General features: G+C 40.3%; 1 protein-coding gene across 3 annotated transcripts in view; it reads left to right on the top strand.

Moving 5' to 3' along the window:
* Positions 1 to 6884: 6884 nt before the first annotated feature.
* Positions 6885 to 24798, top strand: part of LOC124612636 (mothers against decapentaplegic homolog 4) — a 168705-nt gene continuing 150791 nt past the window's right edge. For 2 of the 3 annotated variants that reach the window (XM_047140935.1, XM_047140933.1), the window contains exons 1-3: positions 6885 to 7129; positions 7447 to 7595; positions 9724 to 9828. In XM_047140935.1, coding sequence (XP_046996891.1) covers positions 7078 to 7129; positions 7447 to 7595; positions 9724 to 9828 — 306 coding nt within the window. In that variant the 5' untranslated portion in view covers positions 6885 to 7077. Of the gene's footprint in view, positions 7353 to 7446; positions 7596 to 9723; positions 9829 to 24798 lie in introns of all 3 variants that reach the window. The other variant, XM_047140934.1, reaches the window with a different exon arrangement.

The following is a 24798-nucleotide window of genomic DNA, read 5'->3' as shown; positions in this document are numbered from 1 at the left end:
CAAAGATACTATCTTGACATTTCCCTGAAGCGGTTTAGGGAAACCATGGAAAACCTAAATCAGGGTGGCCAGACACGGGTTTGAACTGTCATCCTCCTGCATGCAAGTCCATTGTGCTAACTACTGCACCACCTCACTCGGTAGTATGAAGGGGAAGTATAAATTAGGTGAGCATCTTGCAGAAAGTGTAAGGGGACCACAAGCACTGACAGCAAAATCTCTGTGATTACTGGAGCTTTCCTGGAGTTTTAGGTTACGGTCAAGTTATAGGCACACAGTATTGAAAGAAATTACAGCAGAACAAGACCATAAAATATGTAACAGTTTCCAAAAAAAATTAATTTGTTTAATCAGAATATTAGAAGGATGGAAAAACAAGATATATTAGCTTCTTGTACGTTTAAATGATGTCAAAAATCCTGAAATGATAGACTTCTGTGCCTCCCTGAACACCATATAAGCATAGGGATAGGGAAATTAAATATAAAAGATTGTAAACTCGCATCATGTCCCTGTAGAGTGAAAATGCAAAAAGGAGAAATTGCAACATATGTAAAAGTTGGACATAGTTTCAAAAATATAGAAACAAGCAATTTTTGTGCAGAAAACGAACTACACTGAAGAACCAAAGAAACTGGTACACCTGCCTAACATCGTGTAGGCCCCCGGAAGCATGCAGCAGTACCACAACATGACGTGGCATCGACTCAACTAATGTCTGAAGTAGTGATGGACGGAATTAACACCATGAATCCTGCAGGGCTGTCCATAAATCCGTAAGAGTATGAGGGGGTGGAGATCTCTTCTGAACTGCATATTGCAAAGCATCCCAGATATGTCCCATAATGTTCATGTCTGGGGAGTTTGGTGGCCATCAGAAATGTTTAAACTCAGAAGACAGTTCGTGTAGCCACTCTGTAGCAATTCTCGACATGTGGGGTGTCACATTGTCCTGGTGGAATTGCCCAAGTCCGTCGGAATGCACAATGGACATGAATGGATGTAGGTGACCAGGCAGGATGCTTACATACATGTCACCTGTCAGAGTCGTATCTAGATGTATCAGGGGTCCTGTATCACTCCAACTGCACACATCGCACATTATTACAGAGCCCCCCCCCCCCAGCTTGAACAGTCCCCTGCTGATATGCAGGTCCATGGATTCATGAGGTTATCTCCATTCCAATACATGTCCATCCGCTCATGCAATTTGAAACGAGACTCGCCCAACCAGACAACATGTTTCCAGTCATCAACAGTCAAATGTCGATGTTGAAGGGCCCAGGCGAGGTGTAAATCTTTGTGTCATGCAGTCATCAAGGGTACATGAGTGGGCTTTCAGCTCTGAAAGCCCATATAGACGATGTTTCATTGAATGGTTCGCACACTGATACTTGTTGATGGCCCAGAAATGAAATCTGTAGCAATCTGCAGAAGGGCTGCACTTCTGTCACATAGAATGATCGCCTTCAGTCGTCATTGGTCTCTTTTTTGTAGGATCTTTTTCCAGTCCCAGTGATGGTGAGGGTTTTATTTTTACCAGATTCCTGATATTCATAGTACACTTGTGAAATGGTTGTACAGGAAAATCCCGACTTCATCGCTACCTCCGAGGTGCCGTGACCCATTGCTCATGTGCGAACTATATCACCACATTCACACTTACTTAAATCTTGATAACCTGCCATTGTAACAGCAGTAACCGATGTATCAACATTTGTGTTATATAGGCGTTACCGACCACAGCGCGGTATTCTGCCTGTTTACATATCCCTGTATTTGAATACACATGTCTATACCAGTTTCTTTGGAGCTTCAGTGTAGAAGCATGGACTTACAAGCTCCTACTATGGAATACTTGTCTTCTAATTGTAACTTTTTATGGATCCCCACTAGCAAACATTCACCTACTTATTAGAAATCTAGAAGCATTGTTGAGCTACCTGTCAGGCAGTAAGAAACATTTAGTAGTTACAGAGGCTGCAATGCAGAGCTCTTAAAAGACACAGAGAGGAAAAATGAAATGGAATCATTATTTGGATCTAACTTCAGTAGTTAATTTTCCGACTCAAGTATAGCAAGATAAATAAACAATATGGTACCTTACAATCCAGCCCTGAGGGAGATTTGTACAAAGCAATCAGCCATATTAACAAGCACAGGATACAGTGTTCTAAAAGTAAGTTAAAAGAGGTGATATGGGATGAGGCACATATAGAAAGAGATGCTAATGTCAGATTCAGTTTATTCCATAGTGAATTTGTGTCTGTATTTGAAAGTAACTTTACTAACAATATATTCAGAAAATCCATTAAAAAGCAAGTAAGTCATCGGTAACTAAGGGAACTAGCAACTCGTGTAAGAGGAAGAGAAAGTAAGTCAAGATCTGACATTGTTTGCATAATTAAAAATACTTTACATTTTAAGGAAAGCCATAAAATGTCTGAAGTATGCATGTCCTGAAAGAAAGAAATAATGTAGGTAATAAGATTAAAACTGTATTAAATATATGATATTGCAGTGCCCGAGTTATTTCGAATTACATAACAAAGTTCCTTCGGGCACTGCGGCGACTACAGCCATTATGAAAGACATGAAGTGTATTCGCAATTAAGGATATGGACAACTGTATAACGGAATAACGACATTGAAAATTTGTGCTTGACCTGGACACAAACCCAGATTTCCTGCTTATTTCGAGCAGTCGTCTTACCATTTGGCTATCCGAGCACAAATCGCAGCCTGATCCAAACTACTATATGTCACCAACTGTGTGTCAACAACATCTATTATGTATATTCCTGAACAGGGGAGACATTTTACTTGAAAGTTGCTTGCCCGGTGTTGATGGTTAAACACGATATTGCAGTGCCTGTGTTATTCCAAATTACAATGCAAAGTTCTTTCGTACATGCATGCATGTCTGAAGAAACTGGTACTGCAACCACTACATCTGCTATGAAATACATGAAATGTATTCACGGTTGTGGATAAGGACTACCATAAGCTGTATAATGCAATGACAACAATGAAAATTTGTGGCAGACTGGACGATATATGTAAGCTTGGGTGCCCATGAGTCTTGCTTGACTAGCCAAATGGAAAGACGACCACTCGTGATAAAAGTGAAATCTGGATTCAAGTTCCAGTCTGGCACAAACTTTCGTTCTTATCATTCCCTTACACAGCTGACAGTGCCCAATATTTGCAGACTGCAAATATATTTCATGTCTTTCATAATGACCTTAGTACTGCAGTGCCTGTTCCTTCAGACATGCAGGCATGTCTGAAGGAACTTTGCATCGTAATTTGGAATAACACAGGCACCGCAATATCATATTTATACGCTAACAGTGGGCAAGTGACTTTCGAGTAAAATATCTCTTCTGTACGGGAATATACATAATGGACATACGAGTATAAGTTGTTGACACATTGTTGACGACATACAGAAGTTTGGGTCTGCCCGTGAGTTGTGCTCAGATAGCCAAGTGGTAAGGTGACTGCATGTGAAAAGTGGGAAATCCGCGTTCGAGTCACCGACCAGAACAAATCTTCATGGCTCTCATTCCATTATACAGCTGGTGGGAGTCCATATTCGTTATTGCGAATTCATTTCATGTTTATATGGAATATTGTCAAATGGGAGACTGGAGAGCCAGTCAGTGAACAATGACATTGGTGTGACTGATAATTTACAAATTGCAGGTACTTTTAACAATCATCTTTTAAATATAGGAGCCAAAGCAGGATTAAATGGTTGAGTTGAAGTAGCAAGAGAATAAATTAAAAATATAATTTCACAAAACTTTAAGCAACTATAAAGAGCACAAACACCCTACACCAAAATTAATAGAATTATAGAAATACTAAAACAGTATCTCATTTGGTGCTGATGGATTTTCAGACGGAATTCTGAACCATTGCTCTAACTCAATTATCATTGTCCTCAGTGATAGACATAGCAACACTGGTACAGAGAATTTTTCCAGACAGATTAAAACATGTTATTGTTAAAACGCTTTACAAGGAAGATAACAAGAAAGACTTAAAAGATCATCTTCCAGTTTTATTACTAACAACCTTTCTGAAGTATTCATACAAGTAATTTGCTCAATAGTAGTCCTGCATTTAAGTAAAAACACTTTACTTGGCACATCACAGTTTTGATTCTAGATCTTGCTCGAACAACAATGCTGTTTCCATATTCAACCACCGAACATTACAAGCCTTACATAGTAAAATATCTTCAGTTGATATTTTGTGTGATCTTTCCAATGAGTCTGATTTGACAGGTCATTTTATACTACCAGAAAAACTCAACTTTTATGTAATTGATGCCTTTACACACAACTAGTTTGAGTCAAACTTAACAAACAGAATGGAAACGGTTGTGCTGATTAATTGAAACAATGTTGGGAAGGTAGAAAATGTTAGTGACTGGAGAGAAATCAAAAAGGGAGTCCTACAGGGTTCAATTTTCACTCCAATATTATTGCTTAGACATGTGAATGATCCAACACTTAACTTTAAAAAAGCAGAATTGGTACTCTTATTTTTTTAAGACTAAAGTGCATCTTACAAAAAAATTTATCATTTGCAGAAAGTTCAGTATATTATTTATTATTGTTCTACAAATAGTTGGTAATATTAATGACAAATTAACAAACGTTAAGGAGGATTAAGAGACTTTGTATATGAAATGCAAAAAGAGGCCTCTGTCAGAAAATACATCCTTTTATTTCTAAAGGAAACAAATATTTTTGGAAGAAAACAGACACTTGCTCCTATAATGTATTACTTTTGTTTTGGCCTTCAGTGTACTAAGATGTAATGTCACCGAAATCATACACTGTGCATTCTTATGAACTGCCAGTTATTGTAGCGAAACTCTTGATATCTCTATATTGACTTTTTTAAGGAATTTACATTTTTCAGGCAAATGTAACAGGAAATTGTGCTTGCATTGTCTGAAATCAAAGTGACCAATTGCTCATTGCATCATGTTATTTAAGTATTTTATTTTCCACAAGTCGAACTAGCAGATCAGTTTTTATGAAGTGTGATCGAATATTCGTTGTCACTTTTTACACGGAAATCACAATAGTATTTTATGGTCAACAAGGCTTCAAACAGTGATGATGCTCAATAACCACAGAAGAATATAGCATATAAAGGCAGAAAGGTCTAAAACAACAATGATTCATTATTTCAAAGAATTGAATATATGTTTCTTGATGTGTGGTAAGTTGCTAACCACACCGTGCCATCACATTTGTAATGTGTCTTTCCTGGCACAAACTCATTTCTCTCACATTTATTGATCATTAAGAAAAGATATGTTACAAGACGGTACTAGTGTTGTAATAAATCCCATTAGAGAGAAAGCTACAAAAGAGACTGTTAATAATATTTTTCAAACAATTATTGTTTCTCTGAAAGTGGACTCTCCCTTACTTTCGAGAAAACACACTGTATTCAGCTCTCTAAAACAAATAGGGTCATACCAACAGCTAATGTAGCACATGAACATGAGTCAGTAATTATGGTAAAATGTTCAAAGTTTTTGGATCCATATGTGATGAAAAAGGGAACTGGAAGAAGTGTGATACTGAGTTGCTCAAACGATTATGTGCAGTTACATTTGTCCTTAATATAATCGCTAGTCTTGGAAATAATTTTGATATTTCTACTCAGTAATGTCTTATGGGATACCTTTTTTGGGAGACTTACCACTCACAAAGTTAGTATTGATTGCACAAAATTGAGCACTAAGAATAACATCTGGTGTTCGCCTATGATCACCATGTAGATACCTCTTCGAGGAGTCAGGCATTTGAAATGCACCATCACAGTACGTATTTTTGCTAATGAAATTTGTTATAAATAATCCAGCACAATTTGAGAAGAATAATGGTGCCCACACCTACAGCACGACTTCTCTTCAACAATTCATTCTATGCGATGGACGAATTTCTATTCGAAAATTGGTAGCCCTGAAAAAAAACTAGTTTGTAAGTGTAGTTGTATGAATAATACTAAAACATAATGTGTAAATGTATAAATTTCCTGTAAACTAACTTGTTTCACATCAATTTGGAAGAAGAATCGTTCAAATGATCTCTATACCACTTAATTAACCAATTAACTGTTCAATGAAGACTTGCATATTTTTTACACTGGGTGTTCTGCCACAATATATGCCAGACAACTGCAAGCAAATACTTATTTATCTATTACAGTAAGTGAAGAGAAGTGACATCTACACTGTGTATAATTAAGAACATAAACTGATGAAGCAATTTGCATCAAATAATGTGTCTGTAAGCTCTACTGAAGGAGAAAAATGCAATTTTTACGTCATTTTCAATATAGAAAAACAAAATGGAAAAGATGAACATGGTCTATGTGTTCTATTATGTGTTATATATATATATATGTGTGTGTGTGTGTGTGTGTGTGTGTGTGTGTGTGTGTGTGTGTGTGTGTGTATTCTGATGTTACATTCTGATTTTCTTGTACCGCGGATGGTATCTCATAATCTCAGTTTCATCGTTCGATATTGCGCTAAGGGAATTGACGTCGCGTTGATGTTCGGTCTATCGTGATGGACTCTTCGCCATTTGACGGTGACGTCCCCTGACGTTGCGTTGTCGTCTAGTGTGAGTATGTCTTCGGTGGGACATTAAACTTACTTCTATGTAATATATTGCTAATATGCATTTATATATTGAGCATATGGTGTTTCTTCTGCTACAGTGAGATGAACATATAAATATGATGAAATCAATGAATTCAATTTTAGCTGCAATTGGAAACAGCGTCGGAATCCACAGATGAACTACCATTAGTTTTGTGCTATCCACATCTGTGGTGCTAATCGGTAGTAGTGTTTTTGTTTCTAGAGCATGTCTGCAGGCAGTGTTTGTGGTTAGGTAATGTAGGAAGCTCAGTGAATTTGTTGTAAACATCTCTGGAGACATGTTTACATTGGTTGTCGTTCAGTGTGGACGTTAAACATTATGCAGAAACAGTAGTGACTGTCATTAAAGGAGTGTTACACTACAACCTGCAAGAATGGTAGGCTTGTCTGGCGGCGGACACCTCTTCAGTCCTGCGGCAACAGCAGGTTTGGATTTTCTGTGACCATCAGTTTAAGTGAAACGCGTAATTTCGAAGATATGGGTGATATCAGTCTTAGTGGAAACATGTAAAAACGTTGTGAATCCTGTTATTTAATTGTATGATACCCAGTAAACCTATATGACTGAATTAAGTATAAACGTAATTTTCAAGCTTAGTGGATTTTTTGTGACTGTCAACTCTACTGTATCAATAGGAAGAACTTAAGGGTAGGTAATGGACATCTGTAATAGGAAAGCAGGACGAAACCACGTTTCAGTCTTGTGATGTAAGACGGTGTGAATGTGTTAATATTGCTTACAGATCGAGACATGACTGCTATAACAACAAATGCACCAACATCAGCCGACGCCTGCTTGAGTATAGTGCATAGTTTAATGTGTCATCGCCAAGGAGGAGAATCAGAAGGTTTTGCAAAACGCGCTATTGAAAGTTTAGTGAAGAAATTGAAGGTTGGTACTTCTTAGACTTTAGTTAAGTACAGCAGTTCAGCCGTGTCTTGTGTTCTGATAAACTGATTACTTCGTGTATTTATGAAGGTAATAGCCTATGTCAGCGACGATAACAGTTGTTCGCATTATGGACACCTGTAAATTCATTTCCCAGTTAGTGTCCACCAAAGTGTTTTAAGTAGTGACAGGCTGGTACGTTATGTAATTTAATTCACTGTCGTCACACAATTCACGTAGTTATCCATATTCACTATCAGTTACTTGTCGATAATCATAGAGTGCTAAGTACAAAATTTATGTGACATAAACTTAACATGATCAATGATTTTGATCATTTTCCGAAACATGAGTAGTCAACACTCAGTGTTTTTACGCTGTCGCATTATTTCGTGGTACATTATAAATAGTATAGTTAAACTTCTTGTCATCAGTCGGCCTCTGAAAATTATATACGGACACTATGCTATGTTAGACCCGTTATTCAGTTTGTATTTTTCTGCGACCTGATCAAATACTTATGCTTTAAATCAGATGAAAAAATACTTCCTGAGAACACATAACTAATAATGGATCAGTGTTAGAGTATTTCCACTGTTTCCAATAGTAGATTCACTTATGTAGGTACAGTAATCTAATGATATTAGGCCTTAATTTTTTAAAGATCAGTAACAGTAGATATCATTTGTCTTCTATTATATTGACATTACTTTACCAAACTGAAAAGAGAAAATGTGTGTGTAGATCTACCAAACTGTGGTAATAGCATAGGAAGAGAAGGATACTGCTTGTAACAACTGTAGAAATTGTGCAGTATTTGTTTTGAGGCCTTGTAAATTCGAATAACAGTGTGTATACTATGGGTTCCTTGTATCCAACACAGAAATTAGTTTTGACAATATTAGTAGTGAATAACAACAGATCACACTTTTGTCCTTAAAGTTAGTAGACCTACTTGATTTTAAAAGTAGAAGAATCACTAGTGAAATGTCAATGCAGAAAAGAACATAAAGCACTAGAGTAAAGACAAAAAGGACGTACAAACACTGAAGACATTCTCTGTGGTCCACTCACCTAGTAGACATCACCTAGATTTGAGTGTGATCCATTTCCGTAGCACTGCTGCACCTACAGGCCCTCATCGTGAAGGAAAGAGCTACTCACAGTGATGGCACTACACATAGCTACTTGAAATGAATCATAAAGAGACAAGACATTAGCTTAACACTTTTTCAGAAAATAAAGGTAGATATTGAACATTGTCAAAATGTAACGTCTTTTCGATGATTACATTTGTATACAGACTGGAGAACAGTTTGTAGACTTACGGGAGGTTTCCATAGCAATTGAGATGACAAACACATTGGTGCAGGTGAAATAACCTTTGTTCAATTAAATAGATTCTTTAATTTTAGTGAATGTTGATATAAAACTGAGTAAGCAATTTTGGGAACTGTTTGTCCGGATAATGGTATTACTGTAAATGAGAGTAAGTAACAAGATGGCCCAGTCTTTCAGACACTGGACTATCATTTGGCAGGAGTGAACTCAAGTGCTCATCTATCCATCCATACGAATTTAGGTTTCTCCACATTTCCCTTCAACACAAGATGAATGCATGAGTGGTTCCTTTGAAAAGTACATATCTAATTTCCATCTCTAACCTTGTCTGTTTTGAACCTACAGTTGCATCAGAAATGACCTCTTATTCCTGTAATGTGTGCTGCATAAATACATGGACCAATAGTGGTAGTTTTCTAGATGCTGTTTTTCCAAATGAAGTACAGACACACACACGTGTACTCTCCCGTGGCTGCAGTAAAGCTGTTTGTGAGACATCTCGCTACTGATACAGAAATGGTTAACATATATTTTAAATGAGCCATAAAGAGGGAAAATTATAGGCCCAGATGATTATAAACTGTAAAAGAATTTCTTAAGGACTTTGATTATGGTAGGGAATCTTCTCGATTGCTTCACCACATCATGATGATTTGGTCCCAAATTCTTACATATTTCTTAATTATGTCTTCAGTTAGTGGTGATAAAATTGTATCATAAACAGCCCAAGTTAGCATAAGAAAAACTAATTTATTGTTGCTGACTAAAACAATGAAATCCTTCTTTGCAGGAAAAGCGTGATGAACTGGACAGTTTAATAACAGCCATTACAACAAATGGGGCTCATCCAAGTAAATGTGTTACAATTCAGCGTACTCTGGATGGCAGACTGCAGGTTAGCATGACTTGAAGATAAATATTATCCCAGTACTTAGTAGACAAATCATACTGTAACAGTTATTTAAATACTATAATCATATAACAAAGTGAATTTATGAAATCTGTAGATAAGCACTGATTATAGATAAATTAGGCATGACACTGAACATACTGAGCAAAGTAATTTTAGTATTCAGTCTTTGCTAGTGGCATTTATATACAAAACGCCTTATAAATATGTACAACATATTCTGTCTATATTTGTATTCTTGCCTCTCTGACAGGCTAAAAGTCTAAAACAGGGACAGTGTCAGTCAGGGTGTGGATTATCTAAGGTACATTGGTTGACAAGTGCCTGTTTCAAGTAGCCATCGGAAAGACAGTTTTAGGGGACCAATGAAAGATGATAAAGAGGTGATGCATTTTAGTGCCACAATTGAAACTATTCAATATTCTTCACTGGTTATGTTGGATTTGTTAGGTCACAGAAGGGTGTCATAGATTCCTGTCACCACAATGTATGTAGTATTTTCTACCTCTTTGAAATGAAGGCTCTCTTGGGATTGAGCTGTAGTGTAACCTGAGGCCTGGGTTAGATTGGAAGGTGATAATGTGATTGTAAATTGACAAAGCTGGAGATTTTGAGAAAAAAATCTGCTGCTGCTGCTACAAATGTATGTCAGGGAAAAAACTCAGCTAGTTGATAAATAGTCAGTTTAGAGATTTTTGGCTGTACGTCATTTGCCACAAAATTATTTTTGTTTGTAGGCCTATGGAAATATCTTGCAAACTTTTAGAATTATGATCACTGTTCTCCCAAATTCGTAGTACGCACTGTGATTATTTTGACTTCAATATTTGATATAGGTACTTCAGCTACTTATTATTCCATATACTTAATGGTGTGTTTCCAGTTGTTGTGCCAAGTTATTTTTTCATTTTATGCACATTGTTTCAGTGACCGTCCCATCCTTCTTTTTCAGTTACTGTGAATTTTGTTGTGTGTACTCACTGCCCAGACTTCAACCAAATTGTGAACTACCGTTGGTCCATTTATAGCAGAGCCAACTATGCCCTTTGATGCTCTTTTGTTTTTCGGAGCCCCCACTGATATTCTGTGAAACACAAATTCTCTTAGCATTTTCCCAGCACTGATGGGCAGCAAGTCCACCACTGTAGCTGAGTCGACAGCATGCTGGCTTGTCATGCCGGGGGCCCCTGGTTCGATTCCCAGGTGGGTTGGAGATTTTCTCCGCCCAGGGACTGGGCGTTTGTGTCATCTTTCATCATCATCATTTCATCCTCATCGATGCGCAAGTTGCTGAAGTGGCGTCACCTCAAAAGACGTGCACCAGATGATCAGGTCTAGTCGCTGGGAGGCCCTCCCCATACAAAATTCCTCTTTCCATGGACAGCAAGACCTTAATGACCTCACCTGACATCATGTGTACCAGGGCTGGGAATTTGTGGTTTGCGGAATAACAATGTGGGCTCCGAAAAGCCATGAAAGGACATAGTGGGGATTAGGACCCAAATTCAGCTATAGTTAGTGACATGAGGCCAATTATAATTCTCAATCCAGGTAACAAGTACAAATAAAAGCAAAATTTGCAGCACCTGAAGAAGACAGCTGGGTCAGTTGTCATAATTTTATGCATAAAATGGAAAAAACGATTTGTCAGAACACCTTAAAGCACGCTGTTAATAGATCACACCAATAAAACATGAGAGATCACATATTGTCTGTTTGATGCTTTATAATTCGGTATTTATATCCAGTTGTGGGCATAGCCCCTTGCATTCTTGTCTCGACACATGCTTCCACAAAACATGTATTTCATGGCATAGCCCTGTTCTAGATTCTTGTCTCTGAGATGTCTAATCTGTGAAATGTAACACGAAGAATTTGTGTTAAATAAATAACAGAACACTTTGCATAGACCTAATAAGGAGCTGGAGCTGTTACTCACACATGTAATGACGTAGACCTTTTTAATTAGGTAGATGCCTCAAATTACAAAATTCAGTTTTAGAAGAACTGTGGAGTATAAACTGCAGCGAAAGATATGACAATAATGTCCATTTATATATAATGCTTCTCTGCTGAAGACCAAAGCAGAGTTTTAAATTTTTCATGCAAAATGTATTAATAGTTGCACACGGGCATAATGCATCCTATCTGAAAGTCTCTACAGGCCTATGACACGGCTTGGCGCCATCATATCTTTCTTACGCTTCATGAGTGGGATCTTTGGGGCCCACTCCCAATTTTTATCCGCCAGTTCCTGTTCCATTGGTCGTTCAGGGCTCGGGTTGGTACTGTTTTTAGTTCTCCACGGACCCAGGAGAATGGCATCCCACAGGGTTCCGTATTGAGTGTACTTCTTTTCCTCATTGCTATAACTGGACTTGTTGCCTCCGTTGGTCCTTTGCTCTGTATGTGAATGATTTCTGCATTTGGGTTAGTTCCTCTTCGATGGCCTCTGCAGAGCAGCAGCTCCAGGTTGCTATACGGCATGCCTCTGCAAGGACCCTCTCACACGGGTTTCAATTCTCCCCTTTAAAATCGCGGGTGTCCACTCCTATTGCCGTACTGCAGTCCACCCCGATCTGGAGCTCTACCTTGATGCACAACAATTACCTGTGGTTCCACAGTTTCGTTTCCTGGGTCTTCTTTTCGACAAGAAGCTCACTTGGTTGCCTCATATCAAGACTTCTGAAGATAGGATGTTTCCGTTAACGCAATGTCATTTGCTTCCTTGCCCACACCCCTCGGGGTGCGAATCATTCCACTCTTCTCCGCCTTTATCGGTCTTTAGTGCTGTCTCGCTTGGACTATAGTTGTCAAGTTTATGGTTCGGCTGCTCCTTCCACACTGCACCTCCTGGATCCAGTCCACCATTGTTGTATCTGTTTGGCCACTGGTGCCTTCCCTTCTAGCCCTGTTGATAGTCTCCTGGTTGAAGCTGGGATCCCGCCCCCCCCCCTTTTCTGTTCGGTGGTCCCAGCTTCTGGTTTCTTATGCAATCACTGTCCGTTCCTCTCCCACTCATCCTTCCTATTCTATCCTGTTCCCAGACCAAGGACATCGCCCACCTGATTCCTGCCCTTGGGCGGGTTTACTGATTTTTAGCTTCCTTCTTTGTCCTGTCTCCCACGTTCCCTCCCCAACACCCCCCCTTGGTTAGTTCCTTGGCCCCGGATTCAGATGGATCTCTTGCCGAGGTCCGAAAGATTCCGTTCCCCTGATGGTGTTCCGCTGTTTTTCCCGCCGAATTTTAAGAGAGTTTCAGGATGCTGTTGTTTCTTACACTGATGGCTCTAACTCTGCTGATTGTGTAGGATATGCCTTCAAGTCCTGTGTTGGGATGGAAAATCCCAACTGCATGTGGGGTGTTTACTGCTGAATTGATGGAAATTTCCCAGGCCCTTACCTTTATTAAACAGTCCCAACTCTGCCGCATTTTGTTATGTATGGACTCAATGAGTGGCCTTCGGGCTATTGACCAGTGTTTTTCCTGCCATCCCTTGGTCTCTGCCACCCATGACTATCTCGCTGATCTTCACCATGCTGCTTGTTTTGTTGACTTCCTTTGGGTCTCTGGCCATGTGGGTATCCCAGGTAATGAGCTTGCTGATCGTTCGGCTGGGGGAGCAGTTACTTAACCCCCGTCCCCTTCCCTGTAACCCCTCCTGCGGCGGATTTACGGCTTCATATCAAATCCCACTTCGCACAATCATGGGCCAACTCTTGGGAGGCTACCTCCCTGTCTAATAAACTTCGTGCGATTAAGGTGACACCTGTCCCATGGCATTCTTCCTTCCGCCTCTCCTGAAAGGACTTGACCACCCTGTGTTATCTCCGCATCAGCCATACCTGGCTGACCATGGTTTTCTTTTGCGTAATGAGCCACCCCCTCTTTGTGGTTGTGGGGCCTTCCAGTCAGTAGCCCACATTTTGGTGAAATGCCCCCTCCTTTTGGCTCTGCATACTAAGTACGGACTTCCTCGCATATTACATTTAATATTGGCAGACGACTCCCAGATGGTGGAACTGGTTCTCAGTTTCCTCTATGAAAGTGGTTTTTATTTTCAGTTTTAAGGTTTTTAATCTCCCTCTGGAGTAGGGGCAGGGCGGTGAGGGTTGGGGTGTCTCCCACTGTAAGCTGTGTTTGGAGATTCCTGACTCCCTTCCCTGGCCAAGATCCTCTTTTATCTCCCTTTTACTCTGTTTTTATCGCTTTTTAGATTTGGTTAGTCTCCTTTTCCAATACGCACTTTTACATTCTAGTGGTTGAATGCTTTTAAGTAGCAGGTGGTCTTGCCTGTACTGCATTGGGGTGGGATATTTCCTGCCTCTAGCATAGCCTTGGGGTTGCCCACTTGCTGACTTCCCTCCTTTTGTTTTCACCATTGACAACATGACTGTACTTTTACGCCCCCCCACCCCCACCCCACCCGTTATGACTCTCGTGAGATGTAAATTCATCCGAATAGACCACCTTTAAAACAAGGGACTGATTACCTTGCTGTTTGGTCCCCTCAACCCCAATCAACCAACCAACCAACCAGTTCCATATGCACAGTCACTGTGCTGGTTGGGATGCTGGTAATACTTTGGAACTCATATTCTGCTGACTTCATTTGACTTTTTTACAACCACCATCCACAATGCTTGATGGTCCCTGTCTGTCAGTACATAAGGGCTGTCTGGCCATTGTTTAGCTTAAGTTGTTCCTTCACATTTACGCTTCACAATCACATCACTAACAGTGACATCTAGGGTCATTTCTACGTTACATAGAGGTGTCCAGATAATTTTCATCAGATTTTGTAAGTAAAACTTCAGTCCATAGTACCAAACAAATAGTATTTCAGAACAGAGCTGCAGCTTTTTGTTAATTGAAATTTAATAGTAGAAGCAGATTAACATTATTAGTTAATCATTAATTGCTGCAGAAGATGGTGTGCTAATAATATAGCGTGTTCTCGGGATATTCATATTCCGCTTCATTGAAATAATTTTTCCATATGAGATTTTTTTTTAAGTTCTCACTTTCCTCCTATTCAGTTTCAGGAGTTACCTTTGTTATAAATTTGTGTGCTGTATCCAGCAAATCGTAAAAATTTTATTTATTCCAGTGATGGAAGTGAGGCTGAGAGGGATCTTGGGATCTGAGGAACCTGCCTTTCTTTTTTAACTTCCTCCACTCTGTCCTCTCTTCTCCCCACAAACCTAGCCGGTAATTCCAAAAACAAGGTAGTGTATGTACTTTCAGACTAAGATGACGAAAGTCATGAGGTATTCGTCATGGGGTAGCAGTATCTACAGAAACACATGGTGGTTGTATTGTGTAAACAAGTTATAAAAGCTTAGTGGAATGGCAGAGCTCTCATTTATACTCCACTGGTTCATGTGAAAAGATTTAACAGACTTTGAATGTGGGTAGGTAGTTGGAGCTAGACACATAGGACATTCCATATCGTAAATCGTTGGGGAATACAATGTTCCAAGATCTATAGTGGGCTGAGAATGCCAAATTTCAGGCATTACATTTGACCACAGACAATGCAGTGACTGATTTTCTTCACTTAATGACTGAGAACCACCGCACTGCCACCTCACTTGCTGCCCCCCCCCCCCCCCCACCCCCCACCCCTACCCCCAACCCAAGGGGGCTCCCATCTCTTCTTATGAGTATGTGTTTGGCTACCGTTAGGCCCCAACACTTGCAGCATTACTTCCTTCCCATTCTGCGAGCCTAGCGAGCTTATACTCCCACAACTTTTCATTAAATAAATACATGGTGCCCATTGGTGGGTTTGCCTGTGACAAATTTTCAAAATTCTCCTAGGTGCAGATCATGCAGGGAAGGTTGGCCAATGCAGTCTCGACCTTTCTGTCTTTCTGTTTTTGCGCCCTTCCCTTTAATAAGGTAGGACACCCAAAACCCAGTGTGGTAGCCATCCCGTTGTGGGAATGGCAGGGGGGGGGGGGGGGCTTGTCGTCATGTACCTGCATGGTGGTGGCCCCCCTGACCATGCAGGCACTGCACTGTTGGTGCCTGAATTGGAAACTCATAATCTATGCCAAGGAGTGTGCGCCTGTCATGACTGGAGCACAGGGACTTTGAGCGATAGAATACTGGCCAGGTAGCCATTGTTGAGGCTGGGTGGGGAGAGCCCCCATTCAGAATGGTTGGCAGCATGGCGGATGAGCGACAAATGAAGCAGATGAAGTTATCTCCCACTGGCAGCCAATGGTGCAGCAGTCTCTGGGGAAGGAAAGTTCTCATTTAATGCAGAGAGATATACAGCCCTAAAATGTTCCCTTCTGTTGCTATACCATGGGAGGAACATAGAGCTAAGTGCCAAGTAGAGAAACACTGATGGAGATACCTTCTAGGCCACAAAGCCCTTATTCTTTGTGGAGACCACAGAAGACAAGTTTGGGGAAGTTTCCGCCATCCCTAAAATGGAAAATGGGTCAATTTTAATCAAAACAGCATCCCCTGCCCATTCACGGTTGGCACTGACTTCTAACAAGCTGGGTGACATACCAGTGACTGTCAATCCCCATAATAGTCTAAATATGGTTCTGGGCATCGTTTCCCACAGAGACCTGCTCTTGCGATCTGATGATGAGCTATGCGCCAACTTGGAGTGTCAGGATGTCCACTTTGTCCATTGTGTCCATAGGGGGCCAAAGAACAATAAAGTTGCTACCACTGCTTTCATCTTGACCTTTGAGGACAATTTATTGCGTGAAAAGATGAAGGTGATGGTATACCTATGCGATGTGAAACTGTATGTTGCCCCCATGTGACGCTTCAAGTGTTTGAAATTTGGACACATGTCTTCGCATTGCAATGCTAGCCCCATGTGCAGAGATTTTAAATGACCGCTGCACAGGAATGCTACTTGTGCGCCTTCCCCCATCTGTGTCAAACTTGGAAAGCAACATTCTCTGTGCCCACCTCATTGCACCATTTTCCCAAGAGAGAAGAAAATACGAGAATAGAAGACTCTCAACAAACTAACTTACCAAGAGGCAAAGAAGTAGTACAAGCGGTTGCACCAGAGATGTACAACAGTGTCACATGCTACAGCTATGACGATGTCGCATCCTTTGGCGGCGGTACTCCCGCCTGTTCCACCTCCAACAGGGCCTCCGTCAGGGCCATTCGACCATGCCTGCGCTCTTCACCCCCCCCCCCCTCCCCCTGACAGTTGGGGGCTCCCCTCTTGCTGCTTCCCCCACACCTGATTTAGGGTCATTGTCTTCCCACCCATGTCCCCAGGGACATTGGCTCCCACCTCGCAGTTAGAGACAAATCAATTTCTCTTGACAGGAAAAGGTCCCTCCGGACACTCCTGTCCAAGGTTTGTATCAGTCTGCAACCAGACACCAGCCAGTGGCTGGAGACACAGGCTGCAGGTCATAGGGCTTCACGATCATCATTACCTGAAACTAATTCAGAGGAGGCCTCACAGTCATCCAAATCCCCGAAGGAGAGGAAAGATTAGTAGTAGTCCTCCAAGAACAGGGATATCACGATGGCGCCCACACCACCAAATCTCCCGTTCCACTCGTGTGGCTGACGGAAATTCTGGCAGCCCCTGAGGCCCCAAGTTTACCACACGATCGAATGCAAAACCTATGTGTGTTGATGCCATAACGCCTCAACCAGTGGCAGTGGGTGACCCTGGGCATAAACTGTCTCTTTGGTCCCTTCATGGCCTCACAGTACGTTGACAACATTATTCTCCAGTGGAATAGTAGTGGTTTTTTCCGCCCCCTAGCTGAGCTACATCATCTTTTAAGCACTTCTCCTGCCTTCTTCATTGCTCTTCAGGAAACTTGGTTTCCAGCGTTGCAGACCCTGGCCCTTCGTGGATACCGGGGGATATTATAAGAATTATGCTACATACGGCATGTGTCGGGCACAGTTCACACATACATTCCAAAAATTCTATAGAGTGAAAGTGTGCCTCTTAATACACCTATGGAGGCTATGGTTGTTCAGGTAAGTGTGTTTTACAATTCTATCATCTGGAGTGTTTACCTCCTTCCCAATAGTGAAGTGCCTCATAAGATATTGTTTGCATTGGTTTCTCAGCTCCCCCAACAGTCCCCTCCCCCATGCCTCTCCCCCCTGCCCCTCCCCCCTGCCCCCCCCCCCCCCCACACCACCTTTCCTATTCTTGGGTAATTTCATTGTCCATAACCCTTTGTAGTGGAACAATGATCACTGGCCATGGTGAAGACCTCAAAAACTTACTGGCACAAATTCACCTCTGTCTTGTGAATACTGATGTCCCTAAACACTTCAGTGGGATCTGTGTCCAGCCATCCTGATTTGGGTTTTCCGTGATTTCCCTAAATCGCTTCAGGCAAATGCCCGGACACTTCCTTGGAAAGAGCACGGCTGACGTCCCCTAATCTAATGGGAGCAATGACCTCACTGTTTGGTACCCTCCCCCAAATCAACCAACTAACCAACTTCAGTGAGCCGCACAGAACTTTCTTGGCCATTGATTTTTCCATCTGCAGCTCTTGTCTTCTCCCATCCATCCACTAGAGTGTCCATAGCGTCATGTGTGGTAGTGACCTTCCTGATCTTCCTGTCTCTCTCCCTCAGCATAACTCTGCTGGATGCTTGCCCAGATGGGTCCGCAACAGTGTTGACTGGGATGCTTTCACCTGTGCTGTTGCCTTTGGCTCCCCACCACAGTGATGTTGATGAGGCAATCCAGAATACAACTACAACCAGTCTTTTGGCAGCTGATTTAGTGATCCCCTGTTTCTCAGGACCACCCCAACGGAAGACAGTTTCTTGGTACTCATCAGGAATCGCAGAGGCCATTAGAGGCCATAGCCAGGCTCTCCAAGACCATAAGTACCACCCATCGAGGGAACGCTGAATTGCAAGTGATGTGTTTCTCTTTTTTTTTTCCATCTTCATCTTACAAGATAAATAAATTTCTTGTGACCATGTCACATCGGTAAGGCATTGTTGTCGTGATATAAAATTGTTGTAGAAGGAATCCTAATAGTCATAGGTTTTTTGTCCTACTAAATGAAACTGCACTCCAAACTTGTAATGACCACTGTATTGAATATTTTTTAATGCGAGTTTACACTTTTTCCCTTCACACAAAGACAGAGCGTCTCTGTGGTGTCACCACCAGACACCACACTTGCTATGTGGTAGCCTTTAAATCGGCCGCCGTCCGTTAGTATACGTCGGAAGCGCGTGTCACCACCATCAGTGATTGCAGGCCGAGCGCCGCCACATGGCAGGTCTAGTCTAGAGAGACTCCGTAGCATTCGTCCCAGTTGTACAGCCGACTTTGCTAGTGATGGTTCACTGTTTATATACGCTCTCATTTGCAGAAACGACAGTTTAGCATAGCCTTCAGCTACGTCATTTGCTGTGACCTAGCAGGGCACCATATTCAGTTACTATGTCTTCTGAACAGATAATATTGTGAACCATGTACCGTCAAGAGCGACGTTCATCATTAATGGATTAAAGTTAAGTATCAAACTAGCTACGTCCGCTTTCTGAATTCTAATTCCTTGTCATGTTCCAGACCTCACGTCAGTATAGTTCTTCCCTCCTCACGCCAGCCTGCCTGAGCTAAAATGCGTGTATTTCGGCCTCCAATCGTAACACTGTGTTGGCTCTTCTGCCAACACAACAGTCTCCATAAAACATCCTACCACGGAGGCATCAGAAACTAGACAAGTGGTTAATGAAAGAAAACTGTTAACAAATGAACATGAAAAACATTGAAATTGGTGAGGTAACAGTCATGTTAGGTTTATCTTCCTGTAAATGACGAGAAAGAGAGAGAGAGAAGCAATCTAAAAAATTATATTCTTTTGGTATTCCAGTTTAAGTACACTACAACTGCCACCCTACTGTGTACTGGTATTGTCCAGACTTTACCGGGTGACAGTATACAGTAGTGGTGCACTTTTCTGGTTGGTTAGGGGTTGTTTATTCTCTGCCCAGAGCAGACTTTAAATTACAATTTTTTTATATTAACTTTTACCGATTATTTAATATTCACTTTTCAAAACTCTTTTGTACAGTAACATCATTTACAATATTAATATACTTTGTTTCTCTTCTCTATGCCTTCCTTAGTTCAGGTGGTATTTTCTTATATATTATCCCTGCAGTGGGTATATTGATTGTTTAAGTCAAGTCTCCACTCCGCATTGTTAGTGCATAATCATTGCACACTATTGTAGCCAGTCAGTATATCCACGCGGCATCGTGACCTCGTGGGCCTCTTATACCTGTCGGAACCACAACAGAGGAGCCATATAAGTTCCTGTCTTCTAGTTCGTAAACTCCAACAAACTCTTCAGTGCTGTAGAGACCAAAGAAACCACTTCGTACAATCGGCACATCGATGATTGTCCTCTTTTTTTTCTGATATCACAATGAAGGAGCTGTGTAAATTCCTGTCCATTTGTTTGTAGACTACAGTGAACCTTGAAACACTGTAGAGTCCGAAAAAGCCACTTTCTACAATCGACACCACGTCCTGCATGTTGCGCCACAATAGAAGGTTTATCCTCATTTTATCCTTGTGGTAGGCACATGCTGTATTCATGGTAGTAAGCCACCAGTATCACTTTTTGCACCTCACATGGTTCAGGTACATGTTGCATCATGATGATGTAATTGTCTTTACATAGTATACAGAAAATATTACACATAATTACAAGGTTATATTCAAGAATCAGAGATTTTATTTTAGAAGTAAACTTCAATTTTCTCAACATTCTTGAGCTGACACATGTAAGTTTTCTTTCCTCTCTTTTTTGTAACAAAAGAAAAGCAGCCTTATTTTCATTTATTTACATATCCTCCCTTTATTACAGGTGCCCAGAAAAAGGAAACTGAAATAATCTGTTCTCCTTGTGTCTTCTAACAGTAACAGAACACAACCACATTCAGCGATACCTCTATCAACTCAGCGGGAAAGAGATCTATTATCTACAGGGAACTGTGGGTTTTGAATGAAGGAAAAATGTGGGATTTTCTGTCCAAACTTCATCTGAAATTCATCATATCATAATCAAGCATACATTTCATTGTATCTAATGTTTTCATGTGTGCTTATCGTGCTACCTACATGTATTTGTGTTAACTTCTTTAAATTTTCTTAGTCTCCCAGCTTAAAAAGTTCCATCATGTACATTTTTACTCGTCCTCTCATATTTTGGCGCAGAAGACTGCTACATTTCCAACTTGCATTTCCACTGGAGTTGGGTTTTTACTTCTTGTACTTACCATATGCTTTTATCAGTAATTATGTTCAGATGTAATAATGGTTTAAAGTTTTGATTGTATTACTTACAGTTCTTAGTATCCCTTCTTATGACCAATGTACATACCCAGAGAGGGATAGGCATTTTCGCTTGTACAGTTCGCCGTTTAAAAGATTATTTGATCTTTACATCGTGTGTCATTTGCCTCATAGTAAATTACCTTTTAACTCATTTTTTATGTTAGTAGATCTTTCCTTTACTTCATAAATTCATTCACGTACTTTAATCTCCAAAAAACTCTCCCACTCCACATACATATCGGTACTTATACATTCATACGCACAACATTTGCAGTACGGTGGGCCCATCTTCAAAGGTACCTACCACCATAATATTTCTGTGTTTATTTGGGATCCGGCTTTGCATCATTCCCTAAAAAGTATTCTTATCAATAATTAAACTGCTAGGTGTGTTATTGCCTGTGTATCATCTCACATCACATTCATCCTTTAATCACTTACTCAGCAGAGTTAAATTCTTAAAGTATTCTAAACCTTGTGTTCGTGAACACACATGTTTTGTTTTTAATATGAACACAAATGTTATTCTAGGTCCCTTCGACTTACCAGCTGCTTGTTCTGTTTATGCCTACAGTATTACACAAATGGCTTCATGTGTAACGTTGTGTAATCTAATGTGTAGCACAAATAAGCTAGTAGTTATTCTTTTAATATATGGTACTCGATTTTCAGTTCTTTACTGTATAGTTTGTAGTTTTGTTTAAATACTGTAGTTGGCTTATGTGATAAAAAAGTCCAACTGTAAGTCATAGTATCTAGTGTAAATACTAGTTCAATTCAAAATGAGGTGTAATGTTTGTTGAATTTACTTCCCTTTCATTGTCTTGTACATGTTCTTTCGTTCCTCTACCCTTTTGTGTAGTAGTGTTTATTTTACTTAATTTAGCTTTATACTTTTCTCAGTTCCCTATTCATCGTAAATATTCCTTCTAAATTACCTCAATCCTATTATATACATATTATTTTATTAATTTCATTTCTGTGCTGATATCAGTACCATTGCTTGTTGTGTAGGGTTTTGGTATGTGAACGATTCTATGTTACCACCATGCTTTATTAATAAGCCATATCGTTCTGCGCGTGCGTCAAGTTTCTCAACATGTGCAGTAGTGTATGCAGCATCTACACGTCTCCCGCTACTATTACTATAAGTCAGAATTGCTTCTCCCCTTCTCAGCAATCTCGTTCCATAGGCCAGAATGTGTTTCTCAAACTCTGTCGTTAAACATCCTTCCAAATAATCCTACCTTTGTATTACCTGGCAATCTCTGAATTTTATCATAGTGATCTTATTAGCCCTGATTAGGTGTTTAATACATGATATTTCCGTAAGTTCATTTACAGTGCCTCCTCCCATATATGCTGTAGGATTTGCTTGCTATTGAACTGATGTATGTTCTTTCATATTGTGTGTACTGATTGTATTGATTTCTGTTAATGAACAAACTTTTTCAGGTCTTTATGTGGGTACAATCCCTTTCCCTTCCCACTATTGGGATACACTACTCAGTAACATTCTGGACGTGGAATATTGAGTATTACAAATGGTCCAGTGTATAATAATTACCACTTGTGACCGAGTTTCTTGTATTTTGTCAACTTTGGATGGGATCACAACAACACATCCTGACCCACCTGGAATTTAGTTACACGTCCTAACCTCTTATCATATGATTTATTTATTTATTTATTTATTTATTTTTCCCTAGCTTCTGCCTTTTCCTCTAAGGTTACTAGAGCTTTCTCTTCTCCGCAGTCATTTCTTTTTTATATGTCTTTAGTAAGGGTTTAGCCCATTCGTCTATCATAACTTTCTTGAACATCAACTCTGTGGGTGTCAAAACAGTAGTTGTGTGTGGTAAATTATTTACGAACTGTTGGAATGGTGATACTAATGCAATCCACTTAGGTGTTTTCTGTGGACTATATGTATGGATGAATCGGTTAAACTCTCTGAATACTCTTTCAATTGGGTTGGCCTTCGGATGAAAACAAGATACTAGTATGTGTTTGATGCTGTATTTACTGACAAATTCTTTCCATTTTTCCATTTCATGCTGGTGAAATATGGTGCATTGTCAGTCAAGATTATCTTTGACTTTCTTACTCTTCGGAAGTAATCTTCCACTATTCTCCTTATGATTGGTCCTGAAGTTACTGACCCTACAGCATATAATTTGAGGTATTTAGAAGAGACATCATGCAATGCTTTCACATATTTCAGTGTCCCCTTTCCTTGTGTATATGGACCATCTGTGTCCATTGATACTAATTCAAGTGGTTTCGTCAGAATGACGTAATTCGTTCCACCCAGGCTTATTTGTGTGTTGAGTTTTTCAGCATATTATACATTTTCTGATCACTTGTTGTATCCTGCGTTTCATATTCAGGAAATAGCAGTAGGTGGTAATTTTTGCCTGTACATTTGGAGACACTAGTCCTCGACAAGTTACGAGTATACTTAAAAAAGCTATCAACATAGTCCGCTGGTAAGCAAACACACCAGTTTTCTTGTTCTGGTGTGTGTCTATGAAATAGTGCTCATTGATATATCATGTAGAACTTGTCTACATTATTGTCCTTAGCTTCCTGTAACTTTTTTCTTACCTTTTGCCAGTGCCGATCCTCTTCTTGCAGATGTCCTAGAGAGCTTTACAGTTTTGCAAAGTATGGTTGATAGGTTCTGTCCCACATTTGGTGGACTCTGGTATCTGAGATCTGTTCAGTAAATTCCAAAAAGTCATCCAAACCATGTGGCAGTCTCGATATCACAACAGCTATTATGTGTTGTTCACTCCTAGTGTACACTATTTCAAAACCAAATTCTTGTAAATATGGGCACCACCGAGCTATCTTTCTTTGTAGTAGTTCGCAGGTTAGGAGAAATGAGAGGGCTTGATGATCACAGTAAACGTTTTGTGTCTGCCCCATAAATGATATTCAAATTTTTGAAATGCCTGCATGACAGCAAGTGGAGATTTCTTATTCATTTTAGTATCTCATGCATTCCCAGCAATTGATGTCTGTAAGTCTGCACAACTGCATGTTTAACTTATTGTAGCATTACATGGTCAATCATGATAAGAAATAATCACTATACAACACAAGTTTGATGGGTCATGCTGTTCACAGTAAATAACCTTTGTCCTTTGACTTACTAACAATTTCACAGCTTGATTGAGTTGCAACGGTTTACTGGTTCAATAGCCAAGTGTACGGAATCAATCAACAGTTACCTATACACTCCTCTCCTCCTTCACCAGCATACTTTGTTGTATACGTGGTTTAACATCTGCATGCACTTCCCATTTGGATAGCTCCTCCCCCATTGACCAACTTATTCACCACATTATATCTTTTGTCTGTTCAAATCCTGGATGTGTAGTAGCTCACTGAGACTACATTCAGTTTAATCATCTAGCAGAGCAATTGTACTTAGCTCTCCTTTGAGCATCAGACACGATAGAGTAGGTGGGCTTTACTGGGCTTCACTTGTGGACTCAAATGCATCAGTCAGAAAAAAAGGAGGAAAAAGGAAAAAAAAGAATGGGGGGGGGGGGGGGTCGGCAGCTTAAAAGAGTTGAGGGAAGCACCACATACAGGAATTGACACA

The sequence above is a fragment of the Schistocerca americana genome, chromosome 4 (genome assembly GCF_021461395.2).
Source record: "Schistocerca americana isolate TAMUIC-IGC-003095 chromosome 4, iqSchAmer2.1, whole genome shotgun sequence".
NCBI classification, from domain to species: domain Eukaryota; kingdom Metazoa; phylum Arthropoda; class Insecta; order Orthoptera; family Acrididae; genus Schistocerca; species Schistocerca americana.
This window is presented reverse-complemented; position numbering and strand designations above follow the sequence as displayed.